Source organism: Brassica napus, chromosome A8 (assembly GCF_020379485.1).
Source record: "Brassica napus cultivar Da-Ae chromosome A8, Da-Ae, whole genome shotgun sequence".
NCBI lineage: Eukaryota > Viridiplantae > Streptophyta > Magnoliopsida > Brassicales > Brassicaceae > Brassica > Brassica napus.
The window spans coordinates 15,634,790-15,652,605 of NC_063441.1; the positions used below are offsets into that span (position 1 = coordinate 15,634,790).

At 33.2% G+C, this 17,816-nt stretch overlaps 1 protein-coding gene, 3 non-coding genes and 2 pseudogenes across 4 annotated transcripts; all 6 read left to right on the forward strand.

Annotated features, from left to right (window-relative positions):
• The first annotated feature begins 2,726 nt into the window (after positions 1 to 2,726).
• Positions 2,727 to 4,763, forward strand: LOC106429458 (gibberellic acid methyltransferase 1-like). Its single transcript, XM_048737754.1, has 3 exons — positions 2,727 to 3,302; positions 3,572 to 3,856; positions 4,166 to 4,763. Exons 1-3 carry the CDS (start codon positions 2,829 to 2,831, stop codon positions 4,535 to 4,537), a joined length of 1,131 nt encoding a protein of 376 aa, XP_048593711.1. The 5' UTR covers positions 2,727 to 2,828; the 3' UTR covers positions 4,538 to 4,763.
• A 1,345-nt stretch (positions 4,764 to 6,108) lies between these two features.
• Positions 6,109 to 6,194, forward strand: LOC125577477. The gene has a single exon (XR_007315891.1). It is a non-coding gene; the product is annotated as a small nucleolar RNA R12 (small nucleolar RNA).
• A 215-nt stretch (positions 6,195 to 6,409) lies between these two features.
• On the forward strand, positions 6,410 to 8,041 carry LOC125576950 (annotated as a pseudogene).
• Positions 8,042 to 8,284: 243 nt separating this feature from the next.
• On the forward strand, positions 8,285 to 8,358 carry TRNAI-AAU. Its single transcript has one exon. It is a non-coding gene; the product is annotated as a tRNA-Ile (tRNA).
• A 398-nt stretch (positions 8,359 to 8,756) lies between these two features.
• LOC125577476 lies at positions 8,757 to 8,843 on the forward strand. The gene has a single exon (XR_007315890.1). It is a non-coding gene; the product is annotated as a small nucleolar RNA R12 (small nucleolar RNA).
• A 202-nt stretch (positions 8,844 to 9,045) lies between these two features.
• On the forward strand, positions 9,046 to 9,140 carry LOC125577521 (annotated as a pseudogene).
• The last annotated feature ends 8,676 nt before the right edge of the window (positions 9,141 to 17,816 follow it).

Here is a 17,816-nt window from a genome sequence, read left to right on the forward strand (position 1 = left end):
ATCCCTCTGATCTTAGTAGACATGAGTCTAGTTCTCACCGACTTAAATCGCTTTATTTTGGTAGTTAGGCTTTTTTCTTACCTTCTTGTTTTGTTCGGGAATAACTTGAACCGAAATTTTGGTGATATTAATATAAATAACACGAATTAAGAATCTATGAAGTGACATTATACTAAACGCTTTCTCCATCAAAATCATAATTTCGGAAGCATTGATGATTTTGTAAAGCATCAAAGAAATTTTCCGTTTTTTTTTTGTTTTTTTCTAAATGAACACAACAATAAAGTTAATCACATTGCGGATTTCTTGTCGGTAGGTTATTAAAATACATGTATGTATATGTATATATTATATATATGTATGTAATTACATTGTTCTAAAATTTACGGGAAACCCAACCGAAAGTTTCTTAAGTAAAAAATTTTCGGTTGGGTTTCCCGTAAAGCTCAAAACCCTGCAATTACATACACATATATAATATATACATATAAATACATATATTTTAAGAGCCTACAAGTAAGAAACTCCTAAGATCACCCGCAACGGTATAGTTTGAGGGTCCTTAACACATAATCCTAGACTAATTGGAATAAAATAATATTAACAAAGCTCAGTTTGGTAAGGAGCAGTCCTAATCAAGAGGTTTTAAGGAGCAAATCTTTAGTGACGTGGCAAGATCTTTTCCGATCATCACCGGAGCTAACGTCTTCCGATCACTTATAGAAACCACTTTTAAAACTCATTAAAAGATTAGAATTGCTATAGAAACTTGAAATTTTTTTTTAAAAAAAATAACTTATAGAAACCACTTTTAAAATTGATTAAAAGATTAGAATTGCTATAGAAACTTGAAAAGAAAAAAAAAACTTATAGAAACCACTTTTAAAACTCATTAAAAGATTAAAATTGCTATAGAAACTTGAAAAAAAAATAACTTATAGAAACCACTTTTAAAATTGATTAAAAAATTAGAATTGCTATAGAAACTTGAAAAAAAATTAAAAAAAAATAACTTATAGAAACCACTTTTAAAACTCATTAAAAGATTAGAATTGCTATAGAAACTTGAAAAAAAAATAATAAAAAAATAACTTATAGAAACCACTTTTAAAACTAATTAAAAGATTAGAATTGCTATAGAAAATTGAAAAAAAAATTAATAAAATAACTTATAGAAACCACTTTTAAAATTTCTATTAAATCATGTTATAAATAAAAAAAATTAATTTCACTTTTTTAAAAAAAATATAATTTTCTTATTAATAAAGATTCCAAAAGTAAGACCCACTATTGGACTTATATATTGGATTAGGATCCTTAACTATTAAAAAAAAAATAGTAAAATAAGCTTAAGGACTTCATGGTAAGTCTCATCATTGCGGATGCTCTAATAAAGTTGCTGGGCATTCTAAATTTTTAATAAACATGTCATGTCATCCTAGTTGGTATTAAGCTTTGGATTAATCAAAAATATGAAACTGAACCAAAAATCATTATAGTAAACATGCGTATAAACATCATTTGTTTCATTATTTATCTATGTTTACGTTTGTGTTTGCATTAAAATTATTAAAATATGGAAATACAAACATAAGCACACAACATTTTTTTAATGGTGCTATAGTAAAATTGTCTTCACAGTCATTTTTTGGAAAACAAATCATAGTAATTATGATATGAACAAGTTATGATTTGCTTAAGAACTACGGAAAAGACCATCATTTTCCGTGCCATTTTATTCCGATCATCTCAAACTTGATCCACACTCTTGTGCAAATTTTCGGAACATTTTGTTATCTCTTGTGATATTTTATGATTTTATTGGTTGTCAATATATATATCGAAAGAAGAAAATAATCTTAAAGGACAGACAAAGACTGGTTTGTCAATAACCATATCTACTAGTATTTGTAGATACCAAAGGTAAAACGCAACTGCTAGTCTTTTATTCTTTTCTTTTGTCAGCCAACTACTAGTCCCTTTAGATTTAGAGACAGCGACGTATCTTCATTATGAATACTTTTTAATTTTTTGTCAACCTTCATGATGAATACTTAAAAATGTTGTTTGCTTAAGGTAAACATATCTGTTGCACGCTATAACCCATATGTAACCATTTACCAAATTAGCTAATTCTTCGAGATGTAGACTGAAGTAGCTGAACATTACAAAATGAACGGTGGAAAATCTCAGCTCTCAACAGTTTGATTCATTTAATTTATTCTCCTACTTGATTCACACTTTACAAATTTCATTGGTACATTTAAGACTTTTTCATAAGGTTTTCTTGCTTGTAGTATAAAAAGTTTTAAAAAATGTTATAGAAATGTCATAAAAGACCAATAATTACAAATTTAACTCCCGCAAGATTATAATTTGCATAAATGTATAAATCATATATTAGGTCTTACAAAGGTTAATAAAAGTTTAGTTTAGAATAGTTTTTTTTTTTTTTTGAAAAGAGCTTTCTTAGAATAGTTCTTGCGTATGTATAAACTTTATGGAATCATTTTATAAACCTAAAATTTGTGATATTTTAAAATTCATAGGTTTAGTGGTAATTTTTGGAAAAACAAAACAAAATAATGGTAATGTTTGGAATTGACCATATAGGTATATCTATATTTTTAGTGACGTGTATTGGATTAAAGTAAAAACGAATGGAAGCCTATGGTTGCGTAATGTTGCTGGCCGAGTATATATATATAGAGACGTTACGTTTGTTTCTCATGCATTTTCATTAAGACCAAATAGAGATTCCTCCTTCCTACTTAATAGTGGTTATTAACGTCAACAACAAAAACTTCTTAGCCATTTCACCATTAACTATGGATAATTCCATGAGCCTCGAGTCATTGCTCTCCATGCAAGGCGGAGACGGTGACGTCAGCTTCGACAAAAACAGCTTCGGTGCGGCCGCAGCGATAGCCTCGAGCGAACAAATGCTGACGTCAGCCATCCACTCCATGGAGCTCACCCAAGGAGTTCACATACAGATTGCCAATTTAGGCATCGGAGACGGAGGCCACACGTTTTCCATGGTGGACACGGTAGTTGAGGTGTTACGGCGGAAGCTGGCCGTGATTAACGGCGGAACCGAGCCAGAGTTTGAAGTCTACTTCTCCGACCTGCGCCTTTCGAATAGATTCTTCTCGTCGTTTCGACCGTTGGAAGACAGAGTTAACGACTGGGGGAAGAAGTACTACACCTATGGCACTTCCCTCCCGTTCTATATGAGGCTGTTTCCAAAAGGAGAGCTCCATGTTGTTGTGACCACGAGTGCCTTACAATGGCTCTCTCTGGTATATATATCTTTTGATTTAGTTTACTTTACTCTGAATAAAAAAACACATAGTATTTGAGTATCTATATATATATATATGTAATTAAAAATGCTAATAAAACGGAGCTTCTGATTGATTATTTATTATAAATGAAAACATCTAGTTGAAACTTAATATAATATAAAATCCATTAAATGTTAATGAACAATTTATAAAAAACAACAATTTATAAAGTCAGATCATTCCCAACCAAAAAGTGTATCATTATTTGATTTTGGATATGATAGATACCGAGAAAGGTGATGGAGAAAGGATCGAAAACATGGAATAAGGGAAGGGCGTGGATTCAAGGAGCAGAGCGAGAAGTTGTGGAGGCATACGCGGAGCAGTCACACAAAGACTTAGTCGAGTTCTTGAAATGTCGGAAAGAAGAAATTGTGGTAGGAGGAATGTTGTTTATGTTAATGGCTGGTCGACCTTCTGGCTTAGAGAGTCAAGTCAGTGATGACTCCCGTCTCAAGCTTATTTTCACAACTTTGATGGATCAAGCATGGCAAGATCTAGTAGATGAGGTAATAAGTGCACATCCTGGGGTCATAAACCTTTTTAATGCTCTATATTATACTCGCTTTTTTTATGTTTTGGTTAAAATTATAAAAATTAAGAATTTTTTTTTTTCAAAAAATAATTATTAATAATATAAATTTTAAGTGATTTAATCAATTATAAAGAATGCAATAAAATATTGTGTCAACTAATTTTCAATAAAGTCCAAATTATTTTAAAACATCAAATTTGAAACAACAAATCTCTTCTATGGAAAACATATATGTATCAAGTTGACAAATCATTTTATCATCTTTTTGGTGAGTTTGTAAAAGGGTTCAATAGAAGAGGATAGACGGGATGCTTTCAACATTCCGTTGTACCTTAGAAACACTGAGGAAGTCACGGCTGCGATAGAAAGTTGTGGTGGTTTCAAGATAGAGAAGATGGAGTTACTGAAAATAGCTGACCCTATGAATGCTAGACAACAAGAGTTTATTAAAGATCCGGATTCTTACGGTCGAGCCATGGCTAATTTGGTGCAAGCTGCTCAAATAAAGCGAAAGGTTGAGGCCTATCTCGGTCCTGACCTGACCAACACGTTTTACGAACGGTATGCAGTTCGAGCTGCTAACAACAAAGAATTTCTCACGAAGAATTCTTTCTATTCTATGATCGCTGTTTCAGCGATTCGGGTTTGGTATTAATACACATATGCTTATGTCTACAACATCGTTTGACGGATGCTAGCTGAAATAAGTGATTAGTAGACTGAAACCATATTGTATTTCAGATATATTATAGTGTTGTCCTTTACTTTATCACTCTACACTATGCATTGATGCAAACAGCGGGATATGTAATGTAATAAATCGGCAAACCCTCACACTAATTCTAATAATAATCCAACTATCCAATAGTTTCTAATAATAATCGAAACCTGTATAGGCCATATTTTTTGTGTTCGTCGTCGTATATATATCTTCTTTCCCTTCAGTTTTTTTTTGTTTCAACGAAGAACTAAACGGCATCGTATCTCGCCTCATTAATCTGTCTATTCCATCGATTATAGGTTTCTTTGTTCTATTATTTTATTTTCCCTCATGATAAAGGAAAACGTAATCGATGAAAATGAAATGAATAACACTTTGAATTGATGTCATGAAACAATAATTAAACTCTCACATGCCATGAGCTTGGCAGTAGAAAAGCTCAAGAACAGAGATGAGGATCCATGGGAGATTTTTCCGGAAAGTAACAGAGAAAAGAGGAGAAGATAACAAACTTTTACAATTTTCTTGACTAATTTCTAATCGTGGTCATCCCTCTTTCTATATAGCTTGTGCTCCTTTGTTTGCTAGTGCACCATAATACTAGATGTCCTCCACTTAGAGCATCTTTATCCCATATACCCTATTAAGGGTTTCTTATTTTTTTTATTTATTTTTTTAATTTCCGTTTCCTGATTTAAAAAAAAATTAAAAAGCGGACCAATCGCGGACTGCCACGTGTCGGTGGGGTCCGTGAACAGTCCAAAACACACACAGAAGACGTCTCTTATTCTACCTACTTTGCATACGTTTTTGTAAAACCTGGGCCCCCCACCGCTTTAGAGACGGTAAAAAGGACGCGATACAGATGCTCTTACAACCTTAAACGTGGCTTAGTAATTGCTTCACCATATTCCTATATCACCTTAGTCGTAGATTCGTTTATAACTTAGTGACAAAGCCGTGCACGCCATGTATTTAAAAAGGCTTTTGCTTGAAGCCCCCAATAAATATAGTTATTTTAGGGCCCCAATTTTTATAATATATATTGCAGTCTAGTGGTTAAGAGGTTTGTGTTTCTGAGCAGGTGGTCCCAGTCTAGTGGTCAATAAATATATTTTTTCTTTTAAGATTTGCCTTAGAGCATCTCCAATGTAAAACTCCATTTTTTCCTTCAAAATGGAGTAAAAGTGAAAATAGGGTAAAATTGCTCTAATCCTACTCTATTTTCCACTCCATAATGGAGTGATGAACAAACAAAAAAGAGATTACTCCATTTATGGAGTAAATTTCATTATGGAGTGAGATATGAAGTTGGGTTGGAGCATTTCTTACTCCATATTCACTTTTACTTCATTTTAGAGGAAAAAATGGAGTAGGGATGGAGATGCCGTAAGCGAGCTGTATTTTACCTGAGCAAGCCACTGCTTAGTGATATATAACTTAGTAAGTATTCGTTTATTGAAATTTTCGAAATATTTGTGGAGCTGTATGATGGTGGACTGGTGGTAAGGATGATGAAAGAAATCATTCGGATTCCCATTGATTTCCCTACGGGAAAGATGTGATCATAAACCAGCTACTTTTGACTCATCATCATCATCACTCCTATCATAAACCGGAAGCATGTTCTGTCTCAGATTAAAAAGTAAATAAATTAATATGGAATTGAGATAAACTGATGAGAAATCTTAGGTTGAGGAGCACAATCGATGAGCTTATGCTATACATGGATATGTATTCTTTAGGGTCCTACAGAACCCGGGCCAGATTGTGTTAATATGGTTCTTATTCGAAACTAATACCAACATGTCGGTATTTAACTTATTGGGTGTGGAGGAGCTTCTCTTGGATATCAGGTGGAAGGTTGAGAAAAAAAGAAGTTTACATCCTGCTCTCCACGCCAGATCACGCATCATTTTTGCTCTGTTGTGCCTGCACACAAAGACACCAAGTCAAAACAAACAGTTAGAGATTCTGGAATTTGTGTTGTCTCTTTTAGGAAAAGTGATTTGTCACTGACACATACGTATTCGAAAATGGATTTTTCAGTGACAAGAATGAATAAATGATCTTGATGTAGTTGTTGGATAGATTTGAACGATGCTTATCCCACCCAGTCGTATAACTGATACGCCTACATATGAATATATGGCTTAAAACATCTGTCTTATTGCAATTTTCCAGTCAATTGATCTTGAAAACCTAAAAGATTCGGAGATAGAAATAGTATTCGAGAAACTGGTCAAGATCTTCTTAGAACATAAACATATTGAATATAAGCAAAGGTGACTCAGATAGCCAACACCCTATTGAATATAAGCAAAGGGTGACCAAATAGAGATCCTCCTTCGTCCTTAAATAGTAGTAACATTAACAAAAAAAAATTCATATACATAAAATAAATTTCTCATGCTTCATTAAGACCAAACAGAGATCTGATTGGTTACTATAATGGAAATATACATAAATCTAGTTGAAACTATATATAAAATAAAATTCCTAGATCCATCAAATGTTACTGAACAATATATCAAAAGCAACAATTTACAAGTCTGAATATGATATCCTCTTGTGAGATATGTCCGAACCAACTTATTTTCTGTAACGAATTTGACCTTTTCATTTGTCTCCAAGGATCAAAAAGAGTATCATTATTTGATTTTTGGATATATAGATTCCGTAAAAAGTGAATGAGAAAGGATCGAAGACATGGAACAAGGGAATGGTGTGGATCAAGGAGCAGAGAAAGAAGTTGTGGAGGCATACGCGGAGCAGTCAGACAAAGACTTAGTCGAGTTCTTGAAATGTCGCAACGAAGAGATTGTGGTAGGAGGAGTGTTGTTTATGTTGATGGCTGGTCGGCCTTCTGGCTCAGTGAGCCAAGTCAGTGATCATGACTCCCGTCTCAGGCACATTTTCACAACTTTGATGGATCAAGCATGGCAAGATCTAGTAGATGAGGTAATAAGAACCTATCGTGACGTCATGTTTTCAAGTTATGAACCGTTGTAAAGTTATATATATGTATGGCATTGACAAATGAATTTTTCATTTTTTTTTATTAGTTTGTAAAAGGGTTTAATAGAAGAGGAGAAAAGAGATGGTTTCAACATTCCGGTGTACCTGAGAAACACCGAAGAGATAGCGGCTGGGATAGAAAGTTGTGGTGGTTTCAAGATAGAGAAGATGGAGATATTGAAAATAGCTGACCCTATGAATTCTAGACAGCAAGAGGTTATGAAAGATCCGGATTTTTACGGTCGAGCCATGGCTAATTTGGTTCAAGCTGGTCTAAAGCCAATGGTTGAGGCCTATCTCGGTCTTGACCTAACCAGCAAGTTATTCAAACGTTATGCAATTCGAGCTGCTAACAACGAAGAATTTCTCACGAAGAATTATTTCTATCATATGATCGCTGTTTCAGCGATTCGGGTTTGATATTATTTTATCTACACATACGCTTATGTCAAAGTTTATATGTACGGATGCTAGAAGAAATAAGTGATTATTAGACTGAAACCATTGTATTTCAGATATATTACAGTCTCTCTTACGTTATCATTACACGATGCATTGACGCAATCATGCAAACAGAGAAGTGCGCAAGATGAAATAAACCGGCACACCAATTCTAATAACAAAACAGAACTAATACATTTTCACACTATCAGAAAACGTAATGGCCTATTAGCTCAGTTGGTTAGAGCGTCGTGCTAATAACGCGAAGGTCACAGGTTCGAAACCTGTATTGGCCATATATTTTAAGTTTTTGGCTTTTTTTTTTCACAAAACGATTTCGTCATGTCTTAAAACAACTTCGTCCTATCACCTTATGTCACATATTGAAAAAAAGTTGTATTCAGATATCAAGAAGTGGAATAGACTCGGCCCAATGAGCCCTTATTTAATGCGGGACCGTGTTTCATCAAGCGCGAGATTACGGCTCCTACAACGTTTTCGTCGTCGTATATATATATATAGAAGCTCTTTCCTTTCATTATTTTTTCAACGAAAAACTAAACGCCGTATAGTCGTATATCGCTTCATTACTCAGTCTCTATTTTTTCTTAGGCGTAGAATCGAATGATGTGTGATATATAACTTAGTATTCGTTTTTGAAAATTTCTCGAAGTATTAGGGGAGCTATATGGTGGTGAGGATGATGAAAGAAATCATTCGGATTCCCATTGATTTCCCTACGGGGAAAGATGTGATCACAAACCAGCTACTTTTGACTCATCGTCATCAACACTCCTAAGTTCTATTGTCGTGTCATTGCTCTCTGACTTTTGTTCCTTGTCGTCTGCTTAGATTTGCTGTTTTGCTTGATATCTTTATGAAATTTCATATCTGTTTGAATCACAAACCATCTACTTTTGATTCATCATCATTTAAACAATTTGTCCCCTTTTTCACTTTTCAAAATTCGATTTTTTTGAAGTGGCCAGTGATGCTATAAAATATTTGCTACTCTTGATGAAGAACAACACGTTGTTTTTCAATTGATGATTGGTTAACCACCAAGATCTCTGAGGCCTACTCTTCTTACTTTACACTAAGTTTAATTAATCTGTTTTGCCTTATGCAAGCCATTTATTTTTTTGTTTAGGCGGCTTAATTTAATTATTTCTAAATTAGATTTGATCAATATATTAATGAACCGAACCATTGGTTGTGTTCAATTGCGATATCACTAGCTCATGCTAAACTGTTCGACGCTTTTGCACCTGAACAGAACAAAATCATTTAGTTTCTGAAATTTCCTCAGTTTACCAAACGCGAAGTTAACCGAAATAAACTGTTAGAAGAATAATACGGTACTAAGATCAGTTCTTGAAAGTGAACCGAACAATAATGGTTAAAATTAGGCTTCGACATGCAGTCCGTTCGATTAAATATGAAACCACCCTAAAGGTTTGTTGTAAAATACGGTTCAGTTTAAAATCCCTGGAATGGATTGACGATTGGAACCCAAATTTGATAAAAACTTGGTATGCTCACTTTTTCTCCCTGTTTGAAAACTCGCTAGGCGTTATCCGTGCGTTCGGATTAATGAAAACCCAAATTTTAATACTTTTAATGACTATAATACTCTTATCTCTATCTCTCTCTTCTCCCTTTTATGTGTTCTAATCTCTTTATCTCTCCTACAAATTCTTCAAATCATCTTCTAATTCAACACAAATCTTTATTTTTTAATTCTGATTTTTTTGACACTCATAATGTTAATCTTATTATCTCACTCCAATTCCAATGTTTCCAATTTCGAATCACAATCAACTTTTAGATAATATATAAGTTAGTAGGCATTTTATTACTTACCTACTATTATTTAGATTTTAATAGATTCTTAATCGATACATGAAGTGTTAGCTGTTACAAATAGATTTGGAGCTATTTAATAGATAACTAATTAATTGTTAATAGTTTCATTAACTGATATATGATTTGTTAGTCGATTCATTTGTTTGATACATATATTGTTAGATGATACTGAAATTATTAGCGGATATGTTAGTTGGTATGTAGATTATTACCTGCTATGTAAATATTTATCTGATAGATCTAGATTTACTTGTTTTCGACAAAGCATAAGGGCATTTTCGTCCGCACAGTATCAAAAAGTTACACTTTTTTTGGGTTATCCATAATTATGGGTATTCAGCAAATTTAGACCTTAATTAGGGATATTTCACACATTGTCTCTTAAATAAATGCAAGATGACAAAAGTAACCTCATCTTCAATCTTGTGCTCTGCGATTTTGCTAACTGTTTTTACTTTTCTTTTTTTCAGAATTCATGGTTTTTTCTTGTTAATATTGTGGGTATAACACAAATAGACCAGATCTATTGCATCTTTTGCGATTTCGAACTAGAAATCAACAGAAAAGTGAGCTTTTATTTTTTAACCGAGGAATCAACCGAATTGGAGTAAAACACCACGGTGTGCCACCGGCTCACGCTTTTCCTGACGAGTATACGGCCGCCGAGAACGCATTTTCGAACATGGCTTTTTCTTAATTTGGAAAGTCAAGTATAATCAGGGCCAAATGTAAAGATAAACTGTAAGCCTTATGAAAACAAAAAAGGAAGTTGCAAGCCTAATAAATGATAAGAAAAAAAAACACTTGACGTTGGTTACAAGTTTCATCCCAAGAGTTATCTCTCACGGTTGGGTGTTGTATACCATCAGATCTTCACCGAACTATGATTTCATGCTAAATATCCATAATTTAAAATTTATAAATTTATTTCTCCACCAAGTAATAATTTTAAATTTATTTCTCCCTCAACCGAAATTCTAAACTTAATTACATATATACCATGGTTTTGATTGGCTTATCATCAACAATATAATTTAAACCGGTTAAACCAAACCAACATTCATTAAAAATAATTTTTATCAAAAATATTCTTTTTCCCATCATCATCAAAGTTTTAACTGTTATGCAGTCGACACTTTAGTTTTGTGACACATTTTGCACAAATCTCAGACCATCAGACTAACGAGAAGACAGTCGGAAACCCAACCTTGATTATGTTAACGTCTAGCTTTGTATGTCGAGCTTTTCTTTGGAGGTGAGAGTAGCTCCCGGGAGACTGTTCGCCGTCGGGAAGAGTGGTATCTAAGGCTCCGACATAGTTGGGATCAAAAATTCGGTTGGAGAAGCATCTGAGAGGGAACACGAGAGGCGGAGAGATTTGATGCGGATGGAGACGGCTGAGCTGTGATGGGAAACGGAATGAAACAGGTGAGGGTCTTGAAGAGAAGGCGGGAAAAGAAGGAGTATTGATTTTTGATGGTGATGGTGATGAGAGTGTGGGGTTTCTTAGAAGTGAAGACGCCATTGAAGACGAGTGGGAAAGCTAAAGGAGACGAGAGAAGAAGTTTTAATGACTGTAGCTAATTTTTATTATTACTAGTGGTATTCCGACGCTACGCGCCGGGTTCGTATATTTTGTTCCTTAATGATTGGATAATGAGTTTTTGATCCATTTGATAGTGGTAATTAATAGTGTATTACTTTGTTTTATAGTTGTTTAGGACAAAGATGAATAGCATAAATAGATTTTATAAATTAATGAAATAAAATATAATAAATAATTGATAGTTGCACTAAAGTAAATATAGTTTAATAATGTTTCAAAATGAAACACATAAATGTAGTTGTTTGTTTTGTGATCATCTCGTTCGAACGAAGACAACAAATTTGTTCATCCTTTTAAAATACTAATAATCCTCACATACTTTATCCATGTTATGAATGTGACAATTTGTTACGGACTTTACTATGAACGTATTTGTTAAATACCTTGTCTTCAAAATGATATTAAATCCAATAAGTAAATCCTTAATCGTGGTCCAAATGCAATAACTGAATTGATTATTTTCCAAGGATAGTCCAGATATTCTTTTTCCTCTTCGATATTATTTAGTTGTATGTTAAAGTTTTAATTTTCATGGTGGTATATGTGTATGTATTTTTATCTTTGATTATGAGTTCTTATTCAAATCTTGTTACTTAATATTGACAATCACATTGTCTTTAGCTAATCTAGCATTTTATAACTCGTGAGTTTTATTAGTCTTAACTTCAAAAACTATAAGCATATTTTACTAAATATTTTTTTGTAATAGTTTTAATTTATAACTAAGCGTTTATTAGGATTGAAGTCCAAATCAAAATTCAGTGAACCCTAAAAACAAACACACCGGAGCTAATTTATACAAAAAATAGCATGTCATTGAGGTAATAATTTTAATATTATAAAAATTAAGTTTAACTGGTGCAAACTTAAACCATTTTAAAATTAATCGTTCATATTTTATATTATCTCAAAATCATTATCTATATTCTTTGATATTTTTCCATGACTTAAACATAATAAAATGTATTGAAATATGACATAGATTTATATATATATATATATATAGTTGTTGATGGTAAGGTATTCTAATATACACTTCACTACATAGATTTAAAGTGTTCTTTGATATATATTTGGATTTTTCAGAAATCTTCTTGTAAATTAATTTTGATTGATTAAAATATATTAAGATGTGTAAGTTTTGGTTTTATTGGATCAATATTTTATTTGACCGTAGAATATAGAAGTTCAGTTTTCTATTGAAATGGTTAAGCTTATCTTAATATTTCCAGATACTATAGCTACATGTGCTATAGTTTATAAAAAAGCTACATGTGTTATTTTTCTGTTAACTTATCATATATAAAAACTAATTACATAACAAATTAACATTAAAATTTACAGTTTTTCCTCCATTAAGATTCAACTATCGTTAGGAAAGATTATTTACATTATTTGAATTTCTGACAAAAAAAAATCATTTTTATCCAAAAATTTTACATTAAAATAATATATCATAAATTGTCTAAGAACTCTATTTAAAATTCTGCTCCGATAAGGGTATTCTAAGAGCTTTTCCATCGTTAGACACTCAATAATTTAAAGAATTAAGAGAAAATATTGAGAGAGAACACTTTTTTTTGAGCTGAACTATTGTTTAGATACCGTAAGAAGATATACTTTTATGCTATTGGCACTAAAATGTTTTATAAAAATATTTAATTTAACTAAATAAGTATATTCTTATTAAATATTTTTACTTTCATTTTATTTTAACATCCCATTTGGAGAGGAAACTTACAAAAGTGAGAAAAAACTGATATTTTTTCTTTCAAAGGTTGAACACAACCAGTTGGTATTGAGTTTTGATATTGTAGAAACTATAGTGACTTCAAATAAAATCATTAAAGTTTCTATAAAAGTTATAGAAAATTTAATGATTTTAAATAAAAAATTTAAATAAAAACCAGCTTTAATAGGCTTTAGAAAAAATAAGCATCCTTCAGTGAACAAAAAAAAAGGAAAAGTGGTTTTGAGTATTTTTAAAAGGGTTAAAGACTTTTAAATCAATAAATTGGATAATAATAACTTTCAAGACTTTAGGATTTTCTTAAAACCTTTTGAAGCCATATCACCAAAACATGCATTTAATGGCGCTTGCAAACATATCTTTACGTTCCGATTTTCCTGTTTATCTTGGCTGTTTATGTATGTGGAGAGGTAAAAGGAAAAGGCAATACGTTCTATAACATAACATAGTGATCCAAGGGAAAACTCTTATCAGGCGCAGAAAGAACAAAGAGCTCAGTTCTTACAGTAAATGCCATCACAAGCTTCAGAGTGATCTTTAAGTGAGAGGATGCTTGGCTGCAAATTTAAGTAGAAGGAAGACTAAGCATATGAGTTTAGAGCTACTCGGGAAAGGGAACATCATAACGTATCCACTCATAAAGAAGGCAGGAAGTAAGTTTAGCTTGTTTACTGCAACTGTTTATTAGCAACCCTAATTATAAACTACCTTATTACTCGCCAAATATGCATATTATGCAAAAGAGTTGTTCTTAGTCGAAGTAATAGGCAACCTCTGTAATGATTTTCAATTCTAACAAAGACAAACCACAAAAAGACAAAGAAACAATTTTATTTATCTCTGTCCATAAAAGCACAGAGAAGGCAGAAGCACCATCACAACAAAATTATAACCAAAATCAAGAACGTGAGCCACAGCCAAGTATCAAGAGAAAGGCATTGAATCATCTTTCCATAAGCATTGAATCCTACTCTTCTATGACAGTAGAATACAAGTGCTGGAGAGAATGATAAACTACTTGGATGATCCCCTTAACTCTCCAAACTCCATGCTTAAACACAACGATCTGCGGGTCATCAGGATGCAAGTCCTTAAGCTCAAAACAAACATCCTCATTGTAGCATTATGTTCACTCGACAGCTGAATAGCAGAGATCTCACCAGATCCCTTTATTTCCTAAGATAACCCGTTAATCTCAAAGACTCGTCATGAAAAGAGGACTCTGATATATGATATATTATATATCACACCAACAAAAGAGCAAGTGCCAACAGTTGCCAAACTCGGCATTGTACTCCACAGCTTAGAGACATGAGAAGCTAACCCTACTTCTGTAGCATGAAATGCTCTCTGTATCGTCTCTCTTGTCAGAACTCTTTGCGTTTCCGTTGATAGCATAACCATAAAACTGTTAGGTTGACCAGTCACAAAAACTAAAACAATAACAAACAAAGACTAACATATGTGTCTGCAAGGAAAATGGAAACGCCTAATCTAAGCATTGATCCTTACCTGGTCGCGGGAACCCTTGTGGGTAATCTTGAATAGCAAGAAGCCCATCACAAAATCTGCACGCAATGTCGCACGGTTCTTCTGTGGCCATATCTTCCGGGCTGAAAGCATTGGAAGGGATGAGACTATCTGTCCACCTGCATGATGGCATTTATAGAGATGTTAGTTAAACATATATAGCAACAAATAGTCATTCACCCAAAAAAAAAAAACTTTAAAACAGATCAATATTGAAACTAATTTGTCAGGATCAGTTTAAAATAAAAGCAAAGAGACAGAGGTTAAGATTATTGGTAAAAGATCAACGCTTTTTGATGGAATTGAGTAAGATAATTCTAAAAAATCTTGGAATAACAATCTGGGAAGAACACGCTAAAAGATCAACGCTTTTTTGATGGAAGTGAGTAAAATAATTCAATTTTTTTTTTGAATAACAATATGAACAGAGATTAAATCTGGGAAGAACACTTATAGCCTCATCGATGAGCAGCATCTCAATACTCATCAGCTCCTCTCCTTTGTTAATATTTCTGGCCTCCCAGAACTTCAGCAGGTGGACCTCAGCAGTATTAGAGCATCGGCCGGCTCTCAAATTGGTAAGCAGAGTATACGAATTCGCCATCTGAATATGTTGCTTTTAGGAGATCGTATGTTTGAGAAAATTGTTTGAGATGTGCTGTGAATGGAAGTGAGGGCCGATATTTGTGAATGGAGGTCGAGGCGGTTACAGGGTGAACGAAGAGGTAGATCGTAATCATAATGAATGAGGAGTGGATTAATGAATGGAAAAACTGAGAATAAATGTCATAGCAAAGATCTCTGGGACGTTACTTTCTGTGAAAGAGGCAGGGAAGAAGAAGAACGACGGGAAGAAGAAAACCTAATGACATTTGGGCCTAAATTAATGACAGAAGCCCAATCTCTTTGGTTGAACAACCGCGCAGACATAAGCAACGCGCGAGGAGGAAGAGAGAGCGTGAGAGCGCGAATGAAGAGAGAGCGTGAGAAACACGGACACCCTACCGAGACGCCAAGTGTCCAAAAATGCCCTTATCTATCTGATGACGTGGGAGGCTGTACTTAGAGCACAATTCAACTTTATATATAAAGATTTTTCGGAAATAAAAATTGTGTGTTTTTAAAATGAATTTTGGTTTGGTTTAACTTTTTAAAAATTATATGGTTAATGATAAACCAATTAAAACCATAGTCTATGGGTAATTAAGTGTGGACTATCGGTTTGAAAATTATCATATTCAAATTATAAATATTTAGCATGAGGTCGTAGTTCGGTAGAAATCTGATGCAATATTATATTTTTTATGGAAAAATAAATCGTCAACCTCTCATTAATTAAGAGTCTCGTAACATAAGATTTTGTTTATATAGAAAATTATAAATAAGATCCAAGTCTCGTAACATAAGATCTAACCACAACTTGACACTCTCTTCCCATCTTATTTCTTCTTCGTATTAGAGCATGACTGGTTCAAACGCACCGGTTGCAGGAGTTTGCGAATGCGGGTAATTGCGGTTTCTAGAGGTTTTAAGAGATTTGTACGACTGGTTCTGTGGTTAGAAATTAGTGCGTTTGTAGGATACTTATGACTGTTTAACTACTAAATGCAGCAACAGTTAAATAATAAATTAACAATATTTACATTTTATATAATTATAAAAATATCAAAAATCATAATATTATAATAAATATAAAAATTATATTTAGAAAGTTATAGTTTTAAAATTTTAAAATTATAGAAAATATTTTTATTTTAAAATTTTATCATATTAATTAAAATATAATAGATATATTTTAGTATTTTTATAATTCCAATTATTTTTTTTCTTTTTGTATTTATATTGTTTTAAAAAAAAAAATTATCCTCCCGCAACCGTCTGCAACTGCAACCGTAAACGTTAGCTAGAACCAGTTTTTGAATTTATGAGGTTTAGAACGATTTGAAATGATTTAAAGCTGTTTGAATGATTGTTGCAAAACGTCAACAACCAGGGGCGAATCTAGACAATTTTTTTGTGTGGGTGCATCAACAATGAAAAATAAAAATACAAGAAGAATGAGAATCAAACTTGAAGCATTATGGGTGCACATAAGAAGAGTTTACCATTATACCTACATAAACTTTAACATTTCACATACAAAGTCATAAAAATATTTATTTTAGTGGGTGCACAGGCCCCTATAGTCTATGCTGTGGCTTCGCCTCTGTCAACAACCACTATGAACTGCAAAAGCTACGTTTGCAGGTAATAGCGGAAAAAACAGTCATACCCTTAATAATAATATTCATTCAAACTGTTTGCGCGAATCGATATGTTCAACTCACGTCCGCGTTTGAAACATATCGTATTATATTATTATCATAATGGGCTTACTATTCTCCAGCCCAGCACCTAAACTTCTCCACGAGCTTTTCCATTTTTGAAAAAGTAATTAAGAAAGAAAAAGGCAAGGAAGCTATTACATATATAGCGGCAATAAGCGTAAACTCCTTTTCCTGTTACATCTACACAGCCGTCGTCTCTCTTCTCCTTCAATAGCTTCTCCCACTCTCGTCACTTGGCTTATTTGTCTTTTCTTCCTCTTCTCCGTCTGGTAAAAACCTCTATCCAAGCTCTAATCTTTACGTTTCTTTAGTTATATCTCTACGGTTTACGTTTCCTAGCCTACATATCTCCAGTTGCTTCTCGAGCTTTAGGTCATACAGGACCAACCCTGAACCATGCTAGGTAAAACATTCGTAACAGGTCCCCAAAATTTTTTAAAAAGTTACGTTGAGAGTGTCGTCCTCTCTCCAGTCTCCCCAGATGTACCGAAAGGGAACTGGGTCAAAAATCTTATGTGTCTTTAACAAACCCAAACAACAACAAAAAGTGTGCTAAAGTTAATTAGTCCAGTGAGATAAACCGGTTAAAGAAATATCTCAACAATTGCAATTGCAAAGTTTTGTGAGCTTAGATTGTTGTTACTTAGCTGAGTAATCCAATTCTTGCGTAAGATC